General features: G+C 37.1%; 2 protein-coding genes and 1 long non-coding RNA gene across 8 annotated transcripts; 1 reads left to right on the forward strand and 2 right to left on the reverse strand.

Moving 5' to 3' along the window:
* Nucleotides 1-572: 572 nt before the first annotated feature.
* On the reverse strand, nucleotides 573-3,470 carry LOC143450520 (uncharacterized). 5 transcript variants are annotated; one of them, XR_013114719.1, is made up of 7 exons: nucleotides 2,265-3,470; nucleotides 2,004-2,151; nucleotides 1,825-1,894; nucleotides 1,636-1,740; nucleotides 1,344-1,502; nucleotides 1,124-1,215; nucleotides 573-1,035 (listed from the first exon to the last, which is right to left on the reverse strand). It is a non-coding gene; the product is annotated as an uncharacterized LOC143450520 (long non-coding RNA). The 5 variants fall into 5 exon arrangements; XR_013114721.1 differs by having other exon boundaries at nucleotides 2,630-3,466; XR_013114718.1 differs by having other exon boundaries at nucleotides 2,004-3,470.
* Nucleotides 3,471-4,441: 971 nt separating this feature from the next.
* LOC143450221 (vacuolar protein sorting-associated protein 41 homolog) lies at nucleotides 4,442-12,894 on the reverse strand. 2 transcript variants are annotated; one of them, XM_076950671.1, is made up of 24 exons: nucleotides 12,767-12,894; nucleotides 11,283-11,384; nucleotides 10,535-10,618; nucleotides 10,328-10,468; nucleotides 10,061-10,246; nucleotides 9,675-9,836; nucleotides 9,532-9,595; nucleotides 9,323-9,424; nucleotides 9,056-9,202; nucleotides 8,799-8,965; nucleotides 8,271-8,381; nucleotides 7,845-7,970; nucleotides 7,570-7,697; nucleotides 7,290-7,398; nucleotides 7,099-7,182; nucleotides 6,952-7,002; nucleotides 6,684-6,799; nucleotides 6,423-6,499; nucleotides 6,196-6,336; nucleotides 5,936-6,057; nucleotides 5,667-5,781; nucleotides 5,539-5,586; nucleotides 5,362-5,441; nucleotides 4,442-4,959 (listed from the first exon to the last, which is right to left on the reverse strand). In XM_076950671.1, the coding sequence occupies exons 1-24, from the start codon at nucleotides 12,800-12,802 to the stop codon at nucleotides 4,921-4,923; spliced, it is 2,538 nt and encodes an 845-aa protein (XP_076806786.1). In that variant the 5' UTR covers nucleotides 12,803-12,894; the 3' UTR covers nucleotides 4,442-4,920. The 2 variants fall into 2 exon arrangements, with proteins under 2 accessions (XP_076806786.1, XP_076806787.1); XM_076950672.1 differs by lacking the exon at nucleotides 10,535-10,618.
* A 5,301-nt stretch (nucleotides 12,895-18,195) lies between these two features.
* On the forward strand, nucleotides 18,196-23,145 carry LOC143449955 (lethal(3)malignant brain tumor-like protein 4). The gene is made up of 5 exons (XM_076950310.1): nucleotides 18,196-19,605; nucleotides 19,770-19,893; nucleotides 20,206-20,517; nucleotides 20,715-20,781; nucleotides 20,911-23,145. Exons 1-5 carry the CDS (start codon nucleotides 19,544-19,546, stop codon nucleotides 23,013-23,015), a joined length of 2,670 nt encoding a protein of 889 aa, XP_076806425.1. The 5' UTR covers nucleotides 18,196-19,543; the 3' UTR covers nucleotides 23,016-23,145.
* Nucleotides 23,146-23,657: the final 512 nt, after the last annotated feature.

Raw genomic sequence — 23,657 nt, forward strand, 5'->3', positions numbered from 1 at the left:
TTGCTGTGGCGTAAAAATCCGGTTGTGCATTTTTAAAGTTATCGCGTAAGATTTGTGGGACTTGTTGACGATCTCTCAGTCCTCGAACAAGTAGGTTGTACAGCACACTGCTGCGCATTTCATGCTGTTCGTCGTTTGTATAAGCCATTTTTCCCAATTGAGCTATAGATTCAAGAAAGTTTCTTACAGATTCGTCAAAACCTTGAGTTCGCTGAACGGGTTGTTGCATGGCATGCTTTTGTGAAGATAGTCCTGAAACCGTGTCTTTTGCTTTTTGAATGAGTTCGTCATAACTAAGCTCGTAGAGTTCATTACGACCATCGGTCATTGAGAATCTCATGTCTTCCGGCAAGCTTTGTAGAAATGCATGTTTCTTCCCGCATCCGATGCTTTAACGCTGTCTCAGAAGGATTCGAATTCTTTGAGAAAAGACGAAAAACTATTGCCGAGCCGGTAACGAGGCGGAGAGTAAAAAAAATTCAACTTCAGTAAAACTTGATAAAATCTTCTGTGCCTCTAAAAGGTCGTGCCGTGCTCGCCAGTGTTACGTTTTGTTGTTCTCACTCTTAGAATTACAGGCACATGTTTTATTTTAAAAGCAGTTAGGTCAAGTTTTCGTTCACACAGCTCATTTCAGGAGCTCCAATACAAAACTGTCAGTGCAACTACTTGTCGGACACACGTCGATAAAAAGACACATGTGGTTAATTTACCACGGAAACGCGCAATCGGCCGCAAGGGAGAAACGTAACAGATACAGGGCAAAAACAAGTGTAACAGAAACAACAGAAATCTTTTGCTGCCTTTGTATAATGAGGTAAGCCACGGCTCGATGTTAATTCTCTATATCGCCGAACACTTCACATGCTTAACTTCCAAAGAATGTTCCTCATGTCCTGGGAATCCTATAATGAGCGTAAATGTTCAAGGAAGGTTCATTTCCACGTCACAACTGCTTGTGATCGGATTGAGAAGACGTGATTCAAAGTCACTGTCAGAAAAGATTGTGGTTCCCAATCGTGAGTTAATTATACCCTGTGGAGAAGGAAAAATAAGATATAAACTTCAGGCAGGGATTTGTTACCTTGAGTTTGGTGAGGAAAAACGGCACTATATTACCTACATCGTGCGTGAGGAAAGAGTAGTCCAGTGTGATGGTGGGGAAGTGGGGATAGTAGAATATGATGGTGTTCGTTCCAAGATCGATCGCTGTAGCTATATATTTTTTACGAAAAAATCAGCCAATATTCCAAAACATCATAAAGACGTCAATAAGAAAACTGCTTTCACGAAAGAAAACAAGTCTCAGCATAATACATAAATCATTAAATGGCGAAAACTACCGAAATGTATCCTTGACATGGAGATAATCACAACAAATGAGCTGGAGGAATTTCAGCCACAGTACAACTTGGAAGGTAAGGCAGGTAAACACTGGAAGGATTTGTCGACGGCCGTTCTGGACAATATTGCTCAATCACTTATTGACCTTATACAGTTTTCTGTAGAAAATGCAAAGTCAAAGATGTTTGCTTATCGCCACTATCTCTTTTTACAGTGTTCAATGACAAAATTAAAGATTTACGAGTACGACTTTACGAAGTTAAGTACACGGAGAAATATCTCAGTAGCAACCTTGCATCAAATCTCCTGGAGTTTGTTCGCAGCAGATTGTGTGTACAACAAGTGAGGAAGCGATGGGTAGACAACTCTTTTATTTCCCATATCACTGTGGGCAACCTTTAAATAAAGTATTTTGAAAAGTATCAGTGTAGCTGTAACGTTTACCTTGTATGAGTGTTAGAAATAGAAGCCATAATTTACCTCACTCTGCACCTCTATCACTTGGACTACAATAGTGCTTCCAAGAAGTTGAATTTCCCAATCAAAACGTCTGTTGATGAAATTAAGAGCTGTTCACAATCACATACAGTTCACAAAATGTACGATAGTATAAGTGCATACCACCACTGGTCTTTGTATATAAAGAAATTTATATGTACTTCTTCATGTAGCACAGCGATGCCGTCAGTTCACTAGATTTTTCCATGGCATGTGCAGCCTCTGCAAGTCCCATGTTTGTGCATTCTTAGATGTTATTCTAATGATGATGTATCTGGTTGGCTCCACATTCTTTTATGTTCACTTTGTCTGTTTGTATTTAAAGTGCACAGTATCATAATTGTTGTGCCTGTTTAGTATTTATGCTTCACTATAAATACTACTTCTTAGTGTAACCATTGGTTTTGTTCAACGAGCATTACCTATTATCGAGGTATAATATGCCTATTGGGGAATGTCCTGATGAAAAAACCAAACGACCATGAAAGGGCTGCCTCAGGGGCATGGTTGGAAAATCCATCAACAGCAAATTATGATTTACACAAATAGATATATTGGTATGTTCAATTTCAGTGATAATAATTGGAGTGATAATAATTAATGTGAGAAAACTTAAATATGGTAAAAGCACAAATGAAATCACAAAACATATATGAGACTTGCACAACAATAGAACATGCCTTCAATACCGACATATTGGAGCTTAACCACATTAAAATGATAAATCCTCTTCTTGTATGTTTTAAAGGGCTGAGTTGACTTTTAAAACAGTAATTGCAATACTTACCGTATTGATTAAATTTCAAACAATTTTAACTTATCTAGAGAAAAGGATGTTTACACCAAGAAGTACTTAAACAAAACTTCCCATTTCTCTGTCATAAACTCAGTATTTTGTCAACCCTAAAACATATATGCAATTTGACAAATGCTTACTATTTACACTAAATAGGCCTATATAACATGTTAAGAATTCAGAGCCAAAAAACACTTGATAAGTAGGCTATTTCAACATCTTGGGCTGGTAAATGCATTTACTGAGTACATATAATACAATTACATGCACATTTATTTTGGAAATCAGTCAAATTACTACATCTATGCTATGCTTTTACTTAGGTTTGTAGACTGTTATCCATACAGTTGCTGACTTGATTATTGAGACAGTGCAAGTGCAACCTATTGCGATTTTGTTTTTTCAACTATATGCAACCTGTTATTAAGCTATAGCTAATGGGCTATGGTCTACAAAGAAGCTTCACTTCCAGACTTCTGCATTGCATCAACCTAATAGGCCTAAAATGTCAGAAGAACCTGACATTTTAGCCCATCAGCATTCAACAATTTTACCTTTTACCTAGGCCATGCAATTCATAATGCTAAATCAAAGAATTTTCTCATTAATATTAATAATAACGTTTGACTGCTGACATCGAAATACCGTAACCAAAAATACTTACATGCGATGTTAAAAACAGACAAGTCACGACTAGGCATACCACATTAAAACCATTAGCCAGTTTACCATTAGCGCTTAAGAATAATTATTTAGTCTACTGTACATAGTTTATAAAAAAATAAACGGAAACCCTGCTGTCATTTTGGAAGCTATGATTCTGCTAGGATTCTGCCAGAATGACGGTGGTAACCCAAGTGGTAGGCTAGTTCTAGTTGTCCATTTTCCCGATTTACTACATTATTTACAGTTATCTGACTTCACAACGATTGGAAAATGTAAAATATAAAATGACTAAAAAAAACAGAATGATAAAACTGATTCAGTATTTCTCAAAATAAAAGTTTTGAAAGTTTTAGTAATAGGTTCTAAAAGATTGTAAAAAACATGGAGTTTTTCAAAAAGCTTTAAACGTTTTTTAATTTAAAACACACGAGTAAATGTGAGCATAAGCAAAAAATCTGACGTCACTTCATTGAAATGCAAATTGTTTATCGATCAGCGATGACTCAAGGTAAGAAAATGTATTCTAAAATGAACAGTTTGCATGAGCTTTCCAACCTCGAAATATTAACATCGATATTGAGAATAGTTAAACGACCGTCAATGTTTTCCCTTAGTGCTTCGGCTGTTATTAACGAACAGCAAAAATCCCCCATACCATCTTTAACCAACGATTACGTGCTGTTGTTGTCGTTTACAAATTCAAGCATAGGTTGCTTTCTTCAAAAATTATTAAAATTGCTCTCAGCACGGGAACTACTGAGAGCAGTTGTTTTGTAGCAGCATGCGTTTTGTACAAGTGTGTGTCGTACGTGCCTGTAACATAACCATTCGGCCTTATCCTACAAATCAGTGCAGCTTATTCCTGAAATAAATTACTCCATTTACCACCAGTCATAAAATTAATAATATAGATCGTTTGGGGAGACTTAACGTATCTCACGTTTTGCTGCCCTATGGGACTAACTTCATCGGGGCAATTTTGTGACTGCTTGATTGTCCAAATAAAACTTCCATTCGCGTGGGTCAAGAGAATGTTGACTAGATTTACTCCTTTATCAGAAAATTATTCTTTACTAATGTTATCATTATCCCTCAATCTCTACGTCAAAGACGGCAAGAAAATGGTTTCCACGAAAATTAGAGAAACAAAATAATTTATTGCACTGCAATAAGTACGTAATGAAAAAGGAAATAAACCTACAGTAAACAGCATAAGTGTAGAACGCTGGTAGTAGATGACCAAAATGTAATTATCGGGATTCGAGCAGGGTAGATAAATTTTATGAGGACAATCATGAAACACGAAGTCGTCCACTCAACAATGCTTATATTAAAGCAAACCCAGAACACAGGACAAAGAGCAACTGGATGCAATGCAAGATAACAATAAACACGTGGAAGCGGCTTCATAATTCGCTCAAGGCAATTCATTGCAAGAATGCTCACAGCAACACGGAGAATGCAAAGACGAACACAAATAAAATTCCTGACAATAAACAAAAATTAATGGTCGTTCACAAAAAATACTGACAATTCGCATTCCACATAAAAATATAATGCCAAGAGTGGCATTTTTTATGACTTTTGGAATGACGTCTTTTCTCTCAACTCTACCGTCAAGAATGACGCATCTTTCCTTTGCACACGCAGCAGTCCTGCAAAACAAGAAGCACACAGTTCACAAAACTGTGCTAGGTCAGTTAATGTCTAAAACAGCGTGGTCCAACTTCTTTTCATCGCGGGCCAAAATCAGAAAATTTTTTTATCTTGCGGGCCAATGTTTTTAAATTAGAACTGAAGAAATGTGAAATTAGAACTGAAAAACAATGTGACATTGATATTAGAACTGAAATTAGAATAGTTCAAAATTTAGCTATTAAATGCTGATCAATGTGACACCTGCGGTCGAGGTTCTTCCTCGACAATAGCGACTATCAAAGCTGACTATCAGTTCGCGGGCCAAAAAATCGGTGCTCGCGGGCCAACTTTGGCCCACGCTGGTCTAAAACATACAAACCACATACAAATGGTACATTGCACTACTGCAATAAACTCACCCTGGATGACAAACATTTATCATGAAAAGAATGTTGACATAGAAAGCTGACCACCACAGGAAAATCCAATCTCGTACCAGCTTAATTTAAAGTTAAAATATCTCATTACATAACGGCGATCCCTGCTAAAACCACAATGATATTTGATCTTGCATCTGATGCTTTGATTAATTTTACCTCTTTTACACAGAAGTGGTTGTCCACAAGCGTCGCAATCCCTGCTCTCTAAAACATAAAAATGTATGATTGATCAAACACAAATTACAGCTGTCTTGAAAGAGTCGATATGTTTGGGAAATCCCCACCATCAATACGTTGAGGCCGCATGTTCACATTCATCTGCTTGCGCATGAGCGCCACCACGTCAGATGATAAAATCCTCTTGCACTCCCACCAGAGGGCAGTTTGCATCGAGTAATCCTGTGAAGAGCAAAGTAATCAACTAACAAGCAAATCCAAGTTCAATTTCGGAGCAGATATGATAACAGTTTATGATCACATAAACATCATATCATATCATCATAGCATATCATATCATATCATATCTTGTCGTGGAATATGTGAGACAGACAACCTGGAGGATTTTCACGAGAGCGTCGCGCAGTCCCGGGATCTTCATGTTGTTTGGAATCTTCTTGATGAGTATAATCGGATCGACATGGGTACCGATGTTTTCAAGCAATCCACGGATATAATCTGCATGAAAAACTTAACGTAATGAAAAGTTGCAACAAACAACTTGTCTTTTGACATAATCGCTGAAAATTTTCAAATAAGGTTTTACGCTGTAATGGAGCTCTGTGACAATCATCAGAGCTGAAGACAAGAACCGACCTGGTTTATCGAGAGAATTATTGATCAGTTCATCCCAAAGCTGTGAGTCGTCCTGGTCCTTACAAAATTCCACGGCTCGGGAAACATCAGTTTCGTGTTCCGTGATCAACGCCAGTGCCCGAGATGCGTTGCCCATTCGACCTGAATGGGAGGTTACGGTTTTAAAGTCGTTCTTGTTTCTTCAACTAACAGTAAATACTGGGTATTGTTATTTTTGGCTGATTTACCAAGAAGAAAAACCTGTTCATCAACATATTCCCTTTCCTCACAAATACAAAGTGCTTCTTCTAATGGGATGTAGTTGCTGTAGAAAAAAGATCTCAACTGCTTGCATTATACAAGATACTGTAGTACAATGAATGAAAAAATACCATTGGGTAAATTTATTCAGTCGAACTAGAACAAACCATGCAAATGTTATAATACTGGCATCGAAAAATATGGCACAAACAGTTATTTCAAAAAGCATATGTTTATGAAGTGCCTACCTTGATCTAAGAAAAGGCAATAAACGACTTCTGTCAAACTCTGCATACAATCTCACTTGGAGGGCGTGGTACTCGCTGCCAAGGTGGGGGTCTCGTAAAAAAAGAGCATGCAGGTACTGAAATGTATTAAAAGTGATTTAGATGGGAATTCCAAAAAAGTGCCTAAAGACCAGCTTGTCAAAGCGCCAAACATTTCCGGACAACATTCTTAAATTTTAATCTCGTACCTAATGTCAAAGCATTAATCATATTTAAGGTTGTTTAATACCTTGTGAAGATGATTCTTTTTTTCCTCCAGTTCGGCAACAACTCTATCAACCTGTAAGTTGATAGAGGTAAGACATTTTTACTCGGGTAAGACAACAACAAGTATTATGAACAGAATAATATAATAATTCCAAAAAGTGCAACTCACAGGAACGTATTCCATGTTATCGAGTAATAAATCAACTGCCTCCTGCTGCTGTTCTCTAAATTGCATGAGGGGAAGGATATTCTCCTAGAATAGATGACAGGAAAGTAAGGAGGATTTCACATATTTCATTTGATACAAAAGTAAATATAATTTATCACAGAATACAACTGGGCTTGTCAGCACCACCGCACCTGTAAAGCTTTGTAGAGGTTGTGTTTTCTTATCAGTTGAAATGCCTCAGGATCCTGAAGCCTTAAATAAATGCTGAGAGCACGATCGAATCTGTTATCGGCTGTGTACCTGAAAATAAAGCATTGTATATTAGGTCGTTGTATGAGCCAGACTAGACATCAAGGCAGTTACATGTCTTAGATAAAACCACTATTTATCCATCGAAGTTGTGGGTCGTGGGCACACCATGACATTTTAACTGTTACACTTTATTTGAAAACTTAGCTAACTTGTACTTACAATTTAGCTAAGGCTGCCAGCAGAATTGGATTATGGGCATCTCTGTCCAAATATGACAAAACTCGGTTGGTCATGGTGGTGATGTTGTACAGCTCACTCGGCCATTCGTTAAGCAATTTCGAAAAGCCCTTGTTGAAAAATTTTGAACACATTCCCGTTAAGCTTTGCTCACAGTCACATGGAAGATTACTAGATGTCTATGACCTACGTACTGCCATTTTACAAGCTGAACAAAAAAAATAATTGAACAGCTACGATGTGTAATATGCAGTAACCTTGTGGTCTTGCTTTAAAAAGTCTTCAAGAACCATTTCATAGCATGACAAAGGCAATCTGAAGTCACCCCGAGGTAATAATGGTGAAATCTCCCTAAGCTGACCAACTTCTGAAAACCTGTAAACCTGCGTAAAACATATCACAAAACTTATCACTAGCTTCAACTATTTGAAATAGCAAGTGCGGCCTTTCCCACAGATGAATGATCAACTGATTGAACTTAACACCAACACTAGTGACTGCCAATTGCAAACAATAGGCGATATATTTTATGGCAACAATCCATTACTAATAAACAAATGTTCTGCTAATCTGCAATTAGTAAAACAGATTTACACAATTAGCTACAAAGTCTTAGTTAAATAGATATTATCACATAATTTGGAGACTTGTGACCAAAATTAAGTCACAGAGTAGTAACTCACGATTTGTTCCCATAAATTCATATTATTGCCAAGCACTTGAGGGCAAATTTCGGCAGCTTCAGCGAAATCGCCGTCATCCATTAAGTGTGATAAATAGGTAAGACCAACTTCCTATAGAAGGAAACATGGTAAGCGACTCACACACAATGACATTGTCTACAATCTCTCTTCAGAAGCCGCTGTGACCTTTTCATGGAGGCAGCAGCTCTAATAATTCTCAGTTGACTAAATACTTTGCATTTAGTCACCATGTCTGCCAGTTCCGCTAAACATATACCCAATCGGGTTCAAGCTAGGCCAGGTCAGACATGCAATCGTACCACCTGGTTCTTTGTCGAGCGGTGTGGAAAGCATTTTATTTTACACTAATTTAAAATAAAAATCATAATTTACAGTTTTTTTGCAATATGGTGTGATTTATTACCATATATAATTTTCAATGTCTATTTATGAATAAATTGTAACAAACGGTCTTAATAAATTGCATAAATAATGTGGATCAGCGAACACATTGCTAATATATCGCACCAGGTATGTGTGTTTCTTTAAACGCTTTCCGTACTGCTGAACCAATTCTAGCGCTTCCCGGTGTTGGTTTATCTGCAGGAGCCAGGTAATCCGATCATCTTCATCGCGCTTCTGTGCAAGAACAACATCCTTTGGCGACACAACAAATATCTCCGATCCGTTGTATTCTAAGACAATCAACAGATGAGACACGCTCGTAAGAAGTAAATCAAGCTCACACAAGAAGATTATATAGAAGCTTTAGTAAGTTGGATCACCGAGACTGTAGTCGCTACAACGGTAGTTTTGATAACCCCGAATAGACAGCGCGTCTCGCGAAACTTCAATGTAAGATTCCTTGTTATTCGGATCTGGTTCAATGATTCGAAGCTGCGGACGTTGTGAAGGTTCATTGTGATCATCAGCTGCAGAGGAAAATTAAAGTACAGTATTTTGCCGGTATGCTGCAATCAAGTATCATTGAACGAATAGATAGTACCATACATACTACAGGTTTGTGGCAAAGTGTGAGTTATTATCATTACCTGTTTCATTTTGCAAATCTTCTTCAAGAAATGCTAATGCGATAATCTGATCACCGAGTGGAGCAATTCCACAGCAGGCAAAATCGGCTTTGAATTGGTACACTAAGATACATAAAATACAAGGCAATTTTAAAAAATGAGATTTAAGCAACAACTCTAAACTGATTTATCACCACTTGCAAATATATTAATAGAAGGAGAAATCTTACGTATAACGCAGTATTTTGTTGGTTCTCGCAGATTTTGGGTGGTCTTTTCACGAACAGCGCAAACCTGAAATAAGCATACAATTTCACATGCTACGACAGAAGTATACATACTTGCAGCGACATAATTTGAAAACAATTCCTACCTTGATATCATTTCCCCAACCAATCAAGATCGTTTTATCATCCTTCCACGAAATATGAGCGGGATAAAGTTCCGGTCTCACAGTGTTGTTCCGTTTGTTGGTTGATGTGCGAGAAATGTGAGTGATTCGTCTTTCTTGTTTCGTATCATAAATTTTTACACCCTGCGATGAGAACCATAATAAAATACATTTTGGTTTTACATCAATTAAACAAAAAACATTTCAATAAAGTTGAACTCACAAATATCAACTATATATCGCAATAAATAAATGTTTACATTTTCAAGCTACATCAAGTGTACATATTTTGTACCGGCATATATTTTGTTCAGCAATATTTTGCATAATATAAAATGGACTTGAACTGCAGAATATAACCAACCTACCCAATCATTGGCCCAAGCTATGAACTGTTTTCTCCACTTGATGGTTCGGACAAGTCCTTCGCCTTGATGAAGGACAGTTTGTTGGTGACGTCGTAACCACGTCCGTACACACATCACCAACTTATCAGTTCCGAATACAATTTGCTTCGATGAACTTTGAGCGTATCCAGGTTCAAGGGCAACTGACTACGAAAATAAACAAAGAATCTATATAAATAATTTACACCACGGTTGCAACAAAAAAAATTTTGCTTTTGCCTTTTTTACCTTGGCTGGTTTATCCAGGGTGATAACTTGGCTATAATCGTCATTGTAAAGGCTGATAACTGACACCAAGCCATCATCTGAGCAACTCGCTACGTATTCTCCAGTGTCATCAAGCGCTATACTTGTCACAGTTGTAGTATGCTGCAAAATATCAACGAGATGAAAATCACAAGAAAGCTCTGAGGTAAAATGATAATTGTTTCCTACCGGAGAGAATCGTTTGCTGGTGATGTTGTTTCCCTGATGGTCAAGAATATGCATTTTGCCCCAGTGTGTGCCCAAAGCAACAAACTACAAAAAATTTAGGGATAAAGAAATTTTGTCAAACCATTGTCATAGGTTTTGGGTCATGCATACATTAGATTCATTGTATTCACACTTATACACACTCTAATATTAAACACAATTTCGGCAAAAGAGAAAAAACAAACATATGTGAATAGTCTATATAATAAGCCATTACAGCTTTTAAAACTACACATAAAGAGAGAGTTTGTGGAAAGTAGAACATTTCAATGAAATAAAACAAATGTTATGCTAATAAAGCATTACTAAAATTAATAGCCTTGGTCTAGTACAACAGTGCACAACCGCATGATTAGGCACTAACAAGCACATATGCTTTCCAGCATTGTGCAACTGACATTATTTATGGTAGTTCATTTTATACTTAAACATGTTATTAGAGTTTTTATCCCCAGACGTAAGAAAGTCATCGCAAGATTTAAGCTCAGTGATAATGTTAGTATTTGTGTAGTCACTTCCAATTTCACAATTGGTGGCCATTACAATTGAACAGTAACAAGCGTTGTAAATGCCTTGCCCCAGCACATCAATTTCATGAGTTAACATCGTCAAGAAACAAACTCGACTTTCACGTTTTGGGTACAACACTCTATTGCTACTACTAAGGCATTTCTATGGAAAATTACCGTCGACATGTATCTACATATACCTTGCAGTGGAGAGCAACACACGAAGCAGCATCAGTCTTAAGAATTTCAAGCAAATCACTTCCCATTCTCTCGTACTTGAGTTGGGGTTCTTCCAACACGTCCTGAAAAATTGCATAACAATCTCTGAACATGGATAGTTGTACTTACAAGAGTAGTTAACGGGTATAAATCGTAGTGAAAAGTGTAGCATACGCACACAGTGAGACTTAAACCAATTTACAAAAACGAAATTTCATTGCACGTCATGACACTTAAACTTTTGTCTCTCCACAAGCATGATTTCTAATGATAATTGCCATACTTTCCATTCGAGAGTAAAGCACAACCAAACAAAACATCGCGAAATCAGCAATCCAACTTTTCACAGCTCAATCTCTAGTTTGGTTTAACTTGAATTGAAGTCTTTCTAATTGTTTTATATTTTGTCCAAATCAGATATTTTTATTATGCTATTTTTTGCTTTAAACACTAGAAATTTTTTTTTTGATGATAATTTTTTGGTTAGGCCTACTTCAAAATAAGATTGCAAAATATCTAGTGTACAAATTTAAGCAATTTCTATACTATCATTTATCTTTCTCATTAACTGCAGGGAGCAATAAAGATGATGCTAACCTTTACACAGCACAGAACGAAAATATGCTTTTACAGTTCACACAAGCCTCGACGGCTTAAATTGTGGAAGATATTAACTATGTACACAGCACTGTTAGTGTGCATTCCAAATGAGTTAAATGGCGCAAACTCAGTTTGACCTCGACGTCGCACAGAGCAAATCACGTCTTTGTGGAACCACATAAAAACCAAGGCAAATGCAAATTTATCTTTCTCTTCAGTTTCTCTCTTGTTAATACGAAAAAGGCTAGTTAAAATCCCCTACTGGACAGTTTGCTTTCAGTATGCCAGATAAATGTTCCAATAAATGTATCCCAAAATCAACACCAGAAATTGGCGAACCTTCTTCGCTGCATAAATCCGGCTCATTAAACAAACTTTCCAGTAGGGTTAAAATAGCATTGATGCGGCATGGATTTTATGCACAAAGCAAACACTATTTTTCTTAAAAAACGTTGTCTTTTTGAATGGCCTATCTTTAATATCTAACATATCGTAGATAGTGATGCTCCCGACTTAAAAGGACAACAGTTTTCAACAAGAAAGCATGCGTGCAAAGACACAAATTTTGGCGTGATGGCATGCACTGAAGCTTCAATTCTTTATTTATTATATATTGGCTGTCAAGCAACCAGTTTTTTCTTTGTTTTTTTATTATAAATTGGCATTAACGTAAGAAAGTTTGACATGCACATTGATAAACCTCATCTGTGCAAATGCCACACTTTCTGCTATGGCTAATGCTTCAAGACTGTATTGCATTGATGTTAACTTTTTACCACACCAAAGCTATTAAAAGTTGTACGAAATTAATGATTTTTCAAAGTTTTCACAAAAAGTTAACTTGTTGTAAGCTGGAATACAGTACCCCGGACTCGTCGTCACTGGAAGTGGTTGAAGACATGCTCTATTTGGGATTTCACTCAAACAGTAGGTTCAGCCAGTTACAGAGTTAAATTCTTTCTTAAAATCTGTAAATTTCAGTGTATGCAATAGACTATAAGCTTATAAACGAGTCGCTAGTGAACTTTGCAATAGATTAGTCCATAGTAAATTTTCTTTCCCGTGATAAAAAAAAAACAGAAAAAATATAGCATAAATTTAGCATTTATCTCTGTCGCATTAGGGCTAGGCTACACAGTTTTGACAGCACCATCCTCCATCAACAAATAACGTACGCTGCTATACAGCTTGCCGAGCTATAAACAGTAACTGGCTTGTAAAACCACAATAGCAATACATATTTCGCCGAATTTAATGTGCATGCTCTCGGTTGATCTATTCACCAATCACCATTCACCAGTACTGCAATTGAAGAACCTAACGCTACCCTATAGAGTTATAGACTACTAGGCCTTAGCCTAGCAGCGCAGTGCGCCATAGAAATCTGAAGGAACTTCATCATTTTGGAAAACTATAAATTCATAATTCAATGACAAATTATAATTTAATGAAATAATAATTTTAGTAATCTTTGAATATCTTTTATCATAGTTAGTTTAAACTGTCTAGGCAATTGCTTTAAAAATATTGCTAACCCCGAGTGAAAAAAGATTTTAATTCAATCACCTGGGTTCCCGCTTTTGTCATTCACTCAATCGGTATCCTGATTCATGAGAGGGTAGGAAGTTCACTCGAGTAACTTAAATTTTATTTCGAACCACTCAGCTAACGAGCTGACTTGTGTGTACCTTCTATGTTCTCATAGGCTAGGCCAATGACGCTTGGTCGTAGATTTTTACATATATTTTTTAGCTGTTAGGCTGCTTTAGGGTTGCCATACGTCAGGATTTTCCTGGACATGTCCGGGATTTTAGTGTTCAAATCTGCGTCAGGGAGAAATGTTAAAAGTGCTTAAATGTCTGGGATTTTTGAATAATGCATTTTATGAAATCTACCAGGCAATATTTCGACAGTAAGAATTTGTTAAAGGCTAAAGATTAAACTTTGTTATTGTTTTGCTACTGAAAATGTAAATTTACTGACGAGATGCAGCCAAGCTCTTTCTGGAAGCAGGCCGAGATGCAGACCTAGCTTCTTCCAGGCCTATCGCCCTAACGCCAGTCTAGTGTGATTTTTAGTTAACTTTGCTTGGTGACGTAGTAATTTTCATTATTTAAATTGCCTTTTTCATTTTTCGAGTCATTTGATTAAGCTAGTTTGTTTTGTTGGATATTTTGTAACTTTTAGATAGTGAATGTAGCAAAATTGGTATAATTTTCGTTAAGCGGAAAAAAGCTCTAATATTAATAAAACAGAAAGTTATTGGACTAAACAAATGTCGCAATTCTGCACTTTTTTCCCTCTTTGACAGTGATGCTGTCTTGCAGAAAAAATAGGCGTTTGGATCGGTAGGAAGTAAGAACATATGCTACTGCAAAATGCTATATAGCGCTTCTTTGGTGTTGCGAAAGTTGGTCATTGAAACCGCCAGGAATTTAGCTTTTACAGATATGGTAAACCTATTTTAGCTAGCCTATATTCAGGGCTGCCATCGGTCTGGACTCAAATGTAAGGACGAACAGGAAACAAAAGACTAATACTGTACCACCTTAAACAGTGCACAACAGGAGAAAGCAACCGTGCTTGTATCTCTTTGGTACAAAATGGTATACTAAAGGAGTCAAAATGCCCAAAATACGGATCTCTGCCCTAAAAATAAGACGAAAATAAGTACGCAAGTGAAAATAAGGACATTTCTTAGAAAATAAGGACAAAAATATTTTCTAAGACACGGACCTTCAAAATAAGGACAAATCTTAGAAATAAGGACGGTATGGCAACCCAGTCTATATTAGCCGGATATAGCTTACTATACATTTCTCCAACGTGAACAAATTCGGAATTTTAATGTTGTGCATTTGAAAATAGGATATTTGTGAGAATAACCTTACCGGTATTTATCATATGCTATCTTCAAGAGTGCAGGAATTAAGATGTAAGTGAAATGATTTTCAAGCATAGACCTATACTGAAAATCCACAAATTTTTAAGAAATCTTGTCTATTTCGTGATCCCGATAACAATCTATGGAAAATATCGTTATGATATTGTTATGGATGTCATTATAATAATATCCTAATAACCTGTAAGTTATACAACTTGCTTTATGAAAGTTTAGGGAGAAGGAATCGCAATGTTGGAAAATAATATTCTCAATTTGTTCTAAGCTTCGATTTATTTGTGAGATGAACAAAATTTAGATCTGACTTAATTCAGACCGATGCAAAAATTCATAAATTATTACGCGTTATTTTAAAACATACACTAGATGGCACTAAGGTGTCGTTTTTTATGTTAAAATTGTGAAAATGGTTCTTCCGTTCTATTTACGCTTGACTGCGGATTGAAAAACGTTGTACAACCCAGGCAAATGTGGTTAATGTTATTTATTCAGAATTTCAGGTTTTCAAAGCAATTTAATATATTTAAAGTCACTAAATTCCCCGGTTTCAGATTATATCGTCAACACACGGTTATCACGAAGAAGAATATAAACTTCATCGTGAGTTTTGCTGGTCTTTATATTGATTATGAGTGTTAGTATAGGTGCTTTGAAATTGATCGAAATCTGGATTGTAAAAGTTCAATCGTATAATATTGAAAGAAAATGCTTTTTGTGACTATTAGGCTTCCATCAAAAGCAGCTGTTCCACAGTTTAATAAATCTCAAACTAAGCTGCGCGGAAAAGGAAACAGAAAAAATTGTGACGTTTTGTGACGTTTCTTTTCTTAATTAAAGTGAGTAAATTTTGACATCCTTGCGTTTACTTGAGCCCCCAGAAAACGTTTTGCGTGAATAGGCTAATTTGTTTCAGTTTTAATATCCTTGTAAATTAAAAAGGAAGGTTATTTTTGCTCATTAAATTAGTTTATTAAAATTAACGCGGAACTTTGATGTGTTTCAAACAAAATAAAACGTAGAAAGTTTGTTTACCATCCAAAGTGGAGGGTTGTAGTTTCTAAGTAATTTCATTCAACGCATAAAATCTTATAAAATGAAGACACAAAATCCACAGGTTTTTCAGTTTCATTTGTTTTTCTTTATTGGAAGCACTCAAAAAACAAAATAGTCCATTGCAAACGCAATAAGGGCAAAAGTTAACCTTGTTTACGGTTTTTAGAAAACACATATTCAGATTATGAGTCACCAAACAAAACTTAAGTGGTATTATTATGTTTCAAACGTGAAGGAGGCAAAATAAAGAAAAGGCCACTCCTATGTAAAGAATGGCGCATAACATATTTTATATAAGCATTTTGCCCGAGGCGGTGATTATACAAGCTCATAAATCTAATTCAAATACTAGTGGAACTTAAGCTTTAGGAATTCTCTGTATTTGACAAAGAGAATAAAGCCAGTTTCTTACAGCGAAGACGTGAATTTTCAAACCAAATTGTGAAACAAATAAAATTTCAACAACTGCTGTTTCCATTAAGCGATAAAATTTGTTTTTAAATTGGACTATTTTTTTATTAACAGTGAGCGCTTTCTAAATCAAAGCGATGTAATATTTATTTCTCTTCTCCCCGCCCAGCTGTTAATTATTGACGTTCTTACAGACTATGGACATCATAAACCATTTTAAGCTAAAACGGAAAACTTTGAAACGTCAAAATAAATAAACATGATTTTGAATGTAATTGAATGAATGATTTTGATTTTTTAACATTCTTAGAAGGTCATGGATTTTAGAAAGATACCTGATTGAAGTTCATGAAATTTCGAAAGGTTCTTAGTCGAAACAGTTATAAATTTCTCATATTTGACGACAAACAATCTGAAAAAGCACGATATGCTTAAGACATGTATAGTGCCAATTTTACGCCACTAAGCGTGACTCGTTTTTGGGTTTAATTTATAAAATCAAAAGAAGAAATAACTTTGCCATTTGCGCTCTATATATAGGACTTAAAAGCACGGTACGTGTACTGCCATTGGTATGCCATGCGTGTCAAGAGAGATTTATTTTTAGGCTTGGGAAAACTCCTTGTATTATTACAACGCTCAAATTTCAGTAAATGATGTTGAGTTGTTTGTATGCGGTTTCGTTCATTTCGTCTTCCTCGGCAAAAACAGATCAGAAATATCACCGAACAATTTATCACGTGATGGGAATTACCGCAAGCCCAGGCAATAATGAACTGTGCAAATATCGAATTCGTTTCATTTAATTACTTGTGGAAAATTTTGTTTTAAATCTGGGCACAGTAAGTATTGCGCATCATCCTTGATACGATATGTCCAGATATCAAAATTAGCCAGCTTGTATGCTGAATGCTAAGTTGTAGAATTTATATATTTCTTTTAAAGTTTTTAAGAAGTTTGTTGATGTTTTCAAGAACTTCCATATCTGGTCGTTTTCAAAACCGAGTAACATCAACCGTTTTCATATATTCTAAAGTTAGAATTTTCTTTGCAGATTTTTAAATTTCAATTTTTTTTGCTGGTAAATTTGCAATGTCTTACAAAGACTTTGATAAAATCCGCTTTAAGCATTTCTACTGATAATACCAGTAGTGCTGTAGATTCTACAAAGCTATCCATGTGGAACGAATTGAATAAGGCTCACAAACCATACAGCTCTTTTACAAGCTATGTACAAAAGTTTGTTGCATATTTAAAGGAAATCTTGTAAAAGTTACCAAACAATTCAATAAAAAACTTTGTATTTTCCAAATCTTCGGTGAACTTAAAATAAACAGATTCAAAATAAATTCCTGTTGACACCGAAGGCTTTATAATGTTAAGTAAAATCTTTTTAAGTGCAAATATTTGAACAAATTTACCAATAAAGTTAACTTGTTTTTATGCCCAGTTAATTTCCGTGGTTGTAAAGCTATTAAAATTATAAAACAAAGACACATCACAGTTTAATACGAATTAAAAATTTGGTCTGTTGAGATCTAAGATTTCTTTAAAATTTGTAATTAAATTTCGCTTAGGTCAAATTTAAACTGTGTTCATAAATAAACGCAGCATATTTGCAGAGATGTGTTCGCTTGGAGCAACGATTTGGTTTATTTATTAAAACAGCCAACGGGTCTTTACTTTTATCTTTCCACTGCTTTTAAAGTTGAATTCAATCATCATTGAGCGCGCGAGCCCAAGCATTCTGTTGCGCATACACAAGCACACACAAACACCCGTTTCCACCTCTCCTCTTTGGCTTTTCTCTCTTACATTATGACGTCATCAAAACTGCTTGTTTATTATAGCAAAGCTTTTTCTTTTGAATTTAGAATTGCTGCAGAATCTTTTGACAAAAGACAGCGGTCAAGCGCAGGTTGAGTTATCAGAATTATGTATTAGTCTGTTAATTAACAGTTCGCAAATAAGTTGGTTGCATTTAAACAATATATAAACTCAATACGATAAGTAGCGCTGGTTACCTGGTTCAGAAATACATTAATGGAGATTTTGTGTTAGAGTTACGAATGTTTACTCCAGAAAATCGGCTAAACTCAGCCATATTTGAATAGATTCTGTTCAGCAGTTTACTAGTTTGTTTCCTGTCAAGATACTGATGTGAACGTTTAAAGTGTGAACAATAGGACAACTCCTGTATGGGGTATGCAGTTGATAAACCGTCAATCGAGGCAGATAAGACTACTCAACCAGCATAAAAGTTAATTACAGGGAAATATCAACTCTTAATTCGCAATGTATTGAAATAGCGAAGCGTTTGGTTCAAGCGATGTGTACAGATATATTCGCAAATTTGGAAAGGAATTTCCAGATCGGTGAAGTAAATCGAAATTTATGAACGCTCAATAAAAAAGGGAAAATCTGCTTTCGTCATCACAATCTGTTGCCCGTTCATTTTTGACATTGATAAACATGTTTATTTCGAATTTAAAGCACCTGCTGTTAATTGCCAAGTCCTTTTTCACGATTATAATTTTATCAATACCCTCGCCTTAGGCAAAAGTGATTCCGACCATTGTCTTCAAATCCAAAATTCAAACGTCACCACATACGTCACATGTTTTGCTTGAAACCTCCAGCTACGATCCATACAAACCAAAACACGTAAGTTTATTATATATTCGAAAGCGGTCTCGTTATTTCTCGCGGTTTTGCGCGCTTACGCGAATGAGCTCTCTTGTTGGATTGCTGTGTAAGCAAGCTGTTCCACGCTCGTTACAAAGAAACAAATTCTCTCATGTTGTTGCATAAGAACGAACATCACTGTTATAAATGTGATTCTTACCCGATGACTCATACAGTTGTTATACTTACACTTTACAGCAGTGTTTTGTTGTTTACCCTCGATTCCATGTCAGAGATATATTTTAGGTTAAGGTATACAAATTCCCGCCCATATTGGGATCGACAATTTGTAGATTATTACGTCATAACAATCACTCAAGGCTCATAATTATAAGAGTTCAATTGCGTGTTTGCCTCGATCTTTATGCCGTTGTACAGAAAAGCTGCTGTTGCCGGTTCTGAAATTAAGTATTGACGGTTTCTTTGCAGCAACAATTTTGTAGGGCCAGATAAATGGGTTTCAAATTTATTTTTCATCAAGACGCATATTAACCGCTTCCTTTCAAAAGCAGGTCATATTTCTGTATATATCATACATATGCAGTGCGTTGTTGAATAGTGTGCTACCAGAACGGTATTACATCACTTGTAATGTTCCAAGCCGAACAAATGCGCGTCAACGATACCGGAAATGGTATTGCTTCCAGTGGAAGGTGAACATTTGTAAATTTAATGCTCTCTCGAGATCAGTAGTCTGTCAAGCTATAGTTCATGGTCATATGTTATCAGGATAATATAGTACTTTGTTGAAACGATATCTCCTTTTAAGTTGTCGTACGCTTATCGTTTTTATGGTTGGTTTTTTAAACCGTTGCAGGTCACCGAAGATTGCGTCAGATACCAAACAATATTCACGCATGACCTCACATAGCAATGATGACGTCATGGCAGGCTTCAGATGGGGGAATGGGGTCAGAATTTCGCCAGGAGCTGATGTCAAGGTGATTAAGAACAGGTTTATAAATTATATGCAATTGAAACACTTATTTCAGCTACATGAAACGACTGTAATATGATTACCCGAAGCTCTATCGTTGTACACTCGCTCATTCTGCGAGCTCTTGTAGAAACAGGCTATAGCGTAAACATTTAGGAGAAATTAAATGTGAAAGGCTGTCCAATATAATAATTAATATCTCGCGTTCTCTTCTGTTACGTTTGGGCGCTGGTCGTAATGTTCGTCCAGAGCCGAAAGGAAGTTATCATTTAATTATCAAAATTGTGATGTCGATGTTTATTTTTTTTTTTTTCAGTTTTCCGTCAATCAACAAGGCGACCTTAAAATGCATTCAAGCCTTCTGACCGGATGTTACATACCTAAAGCATCCAATCAACTTTCGCCACGATCTGAAATGGAAAAAGTGGAAAATAAAAATGACGTCATCCCGGCAGAGAACTTTTCCAATCACGTGACCAGCGCTTGCAACCAAATCAACGACGTCACGCAGCATTCTCGTGGTCAGACTAAAAGTTCCATGAGCAGTGAAGCGAAAGATGAAAATAAGAGAGATGTCATGTGTGATGACGTATTTGACGGATCACTGAGCACGTGGAGTGAGAAAAAGGTGGCATAAACGCTGTATCCATTTTTGACAGCATTTAAGTAAATGTTGTATTTTAATTATTGCTTATAGTTTTGCAAAGTTACAGCCTTCTACATAATTACTTAAATAAGTTACTTAATTTCTTGCAAACATGCCTTGGTGCATCTGAAAATCTTATCTGTGTTAAGAAATGAAGGTTGTCTTCTTTGTTCTTTCAGGAAAAAAGCGACGGCCTCCATGATGAGATTCTAGGAGAGTCCGAAAATTACAAAAATTTAAAAGAAGGTGAAAGAGTTTATAGAAACATCCGGTCCTAAATAAATACAAAATGATAAATTACGACGATGCTTTGTCCTTATGTGTGACAAGTTGTAGAGCGCCATGAATATTTTCTATATAAATCTTGATGTTTAGGTTTAAATACCAACACACAATTTACTTACGATAACAACCATTTTTATGGAAGAGGAAAAATCTCCACGTCGGTTAACTACATCTCTTGTTTGTTCTGTGGGAACACCGGGAACATCCGGAGCTTTTTTGGACGCTTCTGCTCAAAGCAGTGCGTGGCGAGGAACGCGGCCAGACACAAGGTGAAAGGAATGAAGTCGAACACGATGATGAGGAAACAGGAGCGGAAGAGACTCCGGAGTTACGAAAACGGACTCGCTCTCTCGACCGACAACGAACCTGGAGATTTGAAGATTAAAATCCGGAGGAATCTGTCGGTGGTCGAAGAAGATGAAGATTATCAACCATCTCCAGCGAAAAGAAGACACGTAGTGACTCCTCCTCCTCTGAAATTGAAGAGAGACTTTGTCTGGGAAGATTACCTCAGCTCACAAAAGGCTCGAGGTGCCCCGCTTGACATATTTGAGGAGTTGACCGGTTCCAAAGCTTTCCCGTCAAATCCGAATCGATTTCGAGTTGAGTGGCTCCTGGAAGCGGTTGATCCTCTTCATCAGTCGATGATTTGTCTTGTCTCCGTCGCAGCCGTCATGGGTAATCGACTTCGTATTCATTTCGTCGGATTTCCTGCCATTTATGATTTCTGGGTCAACTCTGATTCTCCGTTCATCTTTCCGTGCGGATTTGCTCAAAGAACCGGTAGACGTTTGTCACCACCGTGCGGTTGCGAAGAGGAAGGATTTTGCTGGAAAACTTTCGCCCAGAAACACGATTTCCAAATCGCTCCGGATGATGCTTTTAGTTCCATTTTGTATGAAAACGAAACCGGCTTCAAAATTTTGGATCGAATTGAAGCGATTGATCGTCATCATCCTGAACTGGTTTGCGTCGCTTCAATCGTTGACGCCATGGGAAAGTATTTGTTGATTCATTTCGATGGATGGAACTCCTGTTACGATTACTGGACTCTGGCAACATCCAATTACATCCGACCGATCGGATGGTGCAAGGAAATAACCTATGAATTGTCTCCACCACTTGGATTTGATGAGAACGAAACCTTTGATTGGGAAACTTATCTTCAGAAGAACGACTTCCGAGCCGCGGATGTCGGTTTATTCCGGAACGAACCTCATCGGTTTGAGATCGGGATGAAATTAGAAGTGGTTGATCAAAGAAATTGCCGCCTTATTCGTGTCGCGACCATCGCCGACTTCGACGACTTCCGAGTTCAAGTTCACTTCGACGGTTGGAGCGACATGTACGACTTCTGGATTGACGCAGATAGCAGAGATCTGCATCCGCTTCAGTGGTGCAATGAGACCCAGCATCAGCTTCAAGGCCCGGTCAATTCAAACGAAACACCGCGGGGAGATCAGTGCCGATGTCCCGTGCCTGGATGCAACGGAGCCGGGCACGTGAAGCACGATAAGTTCGAGAACCATCACAGCGAGTTCGGATGCCCTTACTCCCTGCAGAACCTCAACAGGGAAGCACTTCCCGATCGACTCACTTACGACAAGACCCGATCATACGATGACGTCACAATCGACGCTAACAATAACAAGAAAACGAACGCGACGTTTGTCGTGAAGCGAAAGCGTGGACGTCCTCGCATAAATCGCTTGCCGAGTCCGGTCGAAGAAAAGGAGAGTCCCGGGGAAAGAGTCAAGACTCGAGCTTCGATGACCAGCAACGGACACTCGAGACGACACCGGTCCAAGGAGCACAGCAAACGATTGTCCACTTTCAAAGCTCGATCGCCGCTTTACGAGGCGGCCTTCATGACGTCACTATCGGAACGTCAGAATCAATCCGAATTGTCACTGGGCTGGGACCAACACGTAATGTCACTTCCGGGGGTCAAAGGTAAAAGGGCAAGCGAGGTGTCACAGTGGGGCATGGAGCAAGTGTCGAGATTTGTCAACGAGCTGACCGGTAAAAGCGAATGCGGTGACGTATTCGTTTCACAAGAGATCGACGGTGAAGCTTTCATGCTGCTGACGCAATCTGACATCTCCTCTGTTTTAAAACTCAAACTCGGACCCAGCGTTAAAATCTATAACGCGATATTGATGTTCAAAGCGGCCGAGAAAGTGAATTCGTTTTGAAAATGGTAATGTTTTTGACGAACATTCGTTTATATTTTGTCCAATTGAGTTACTTAACTTCTTTCTGTGGATTTCTGATGTGGAAACTTTTGTATGATTCTTTCAGAAAATATAGACATAAAGCATCTTGTTTCGAAGTGTTGTCGTGTAATTGAAATGTTTCAAATAAATTATAAGTTTAAACTAAAAAGTTGGACAGACTGCATGTTGACGCGTAATTCCAATAACGTTTGCTAAAATATGATGTCCATTTACGGGCATGAAAGAGCTTTAAGTCGAAAACGTATTCGAATAAAACGGCTTATGTATATATAGGCCAGCGCTATTGCAAGATTCTATTCCAAGAATATTAAAAAAAACATAAATCAAACAAGTGTTGTTTTTTAAATCAAGTAAAATTCGAATCTCTCTTGACCAAAAATTTGATTGGTTTCCTACTGGAAATTTCCCAGCTCTTTAAACAGACAACACACCTTTAACCAAAGACAATTTCAACGACAAGACAATACCTTCAGCATCAATGAAACAAGTATAAGGCTTTTTTGTCGGTTTAAGGTCATACTTGATCGGTCGATTTCAAAACAGAGCAATCAGTTAATCTTTAACTTATGTAACGATGTTTATCAGGAGAGTCCACTCGGC

This window comes from Clavelina lepadiformis, chromosome 3, assembly GCF_947623445.1.
Source record: "Clavelina lepadiformis chromosome 3, kaClaLepa1.1, whole genome shotgun sequence".
NCBI lineage: Eukaryota > Metazoa > Chordata > Ascidiacea > Aplousobranchia > Clavelinidae > Clavelina > Clavelina lepadiformis.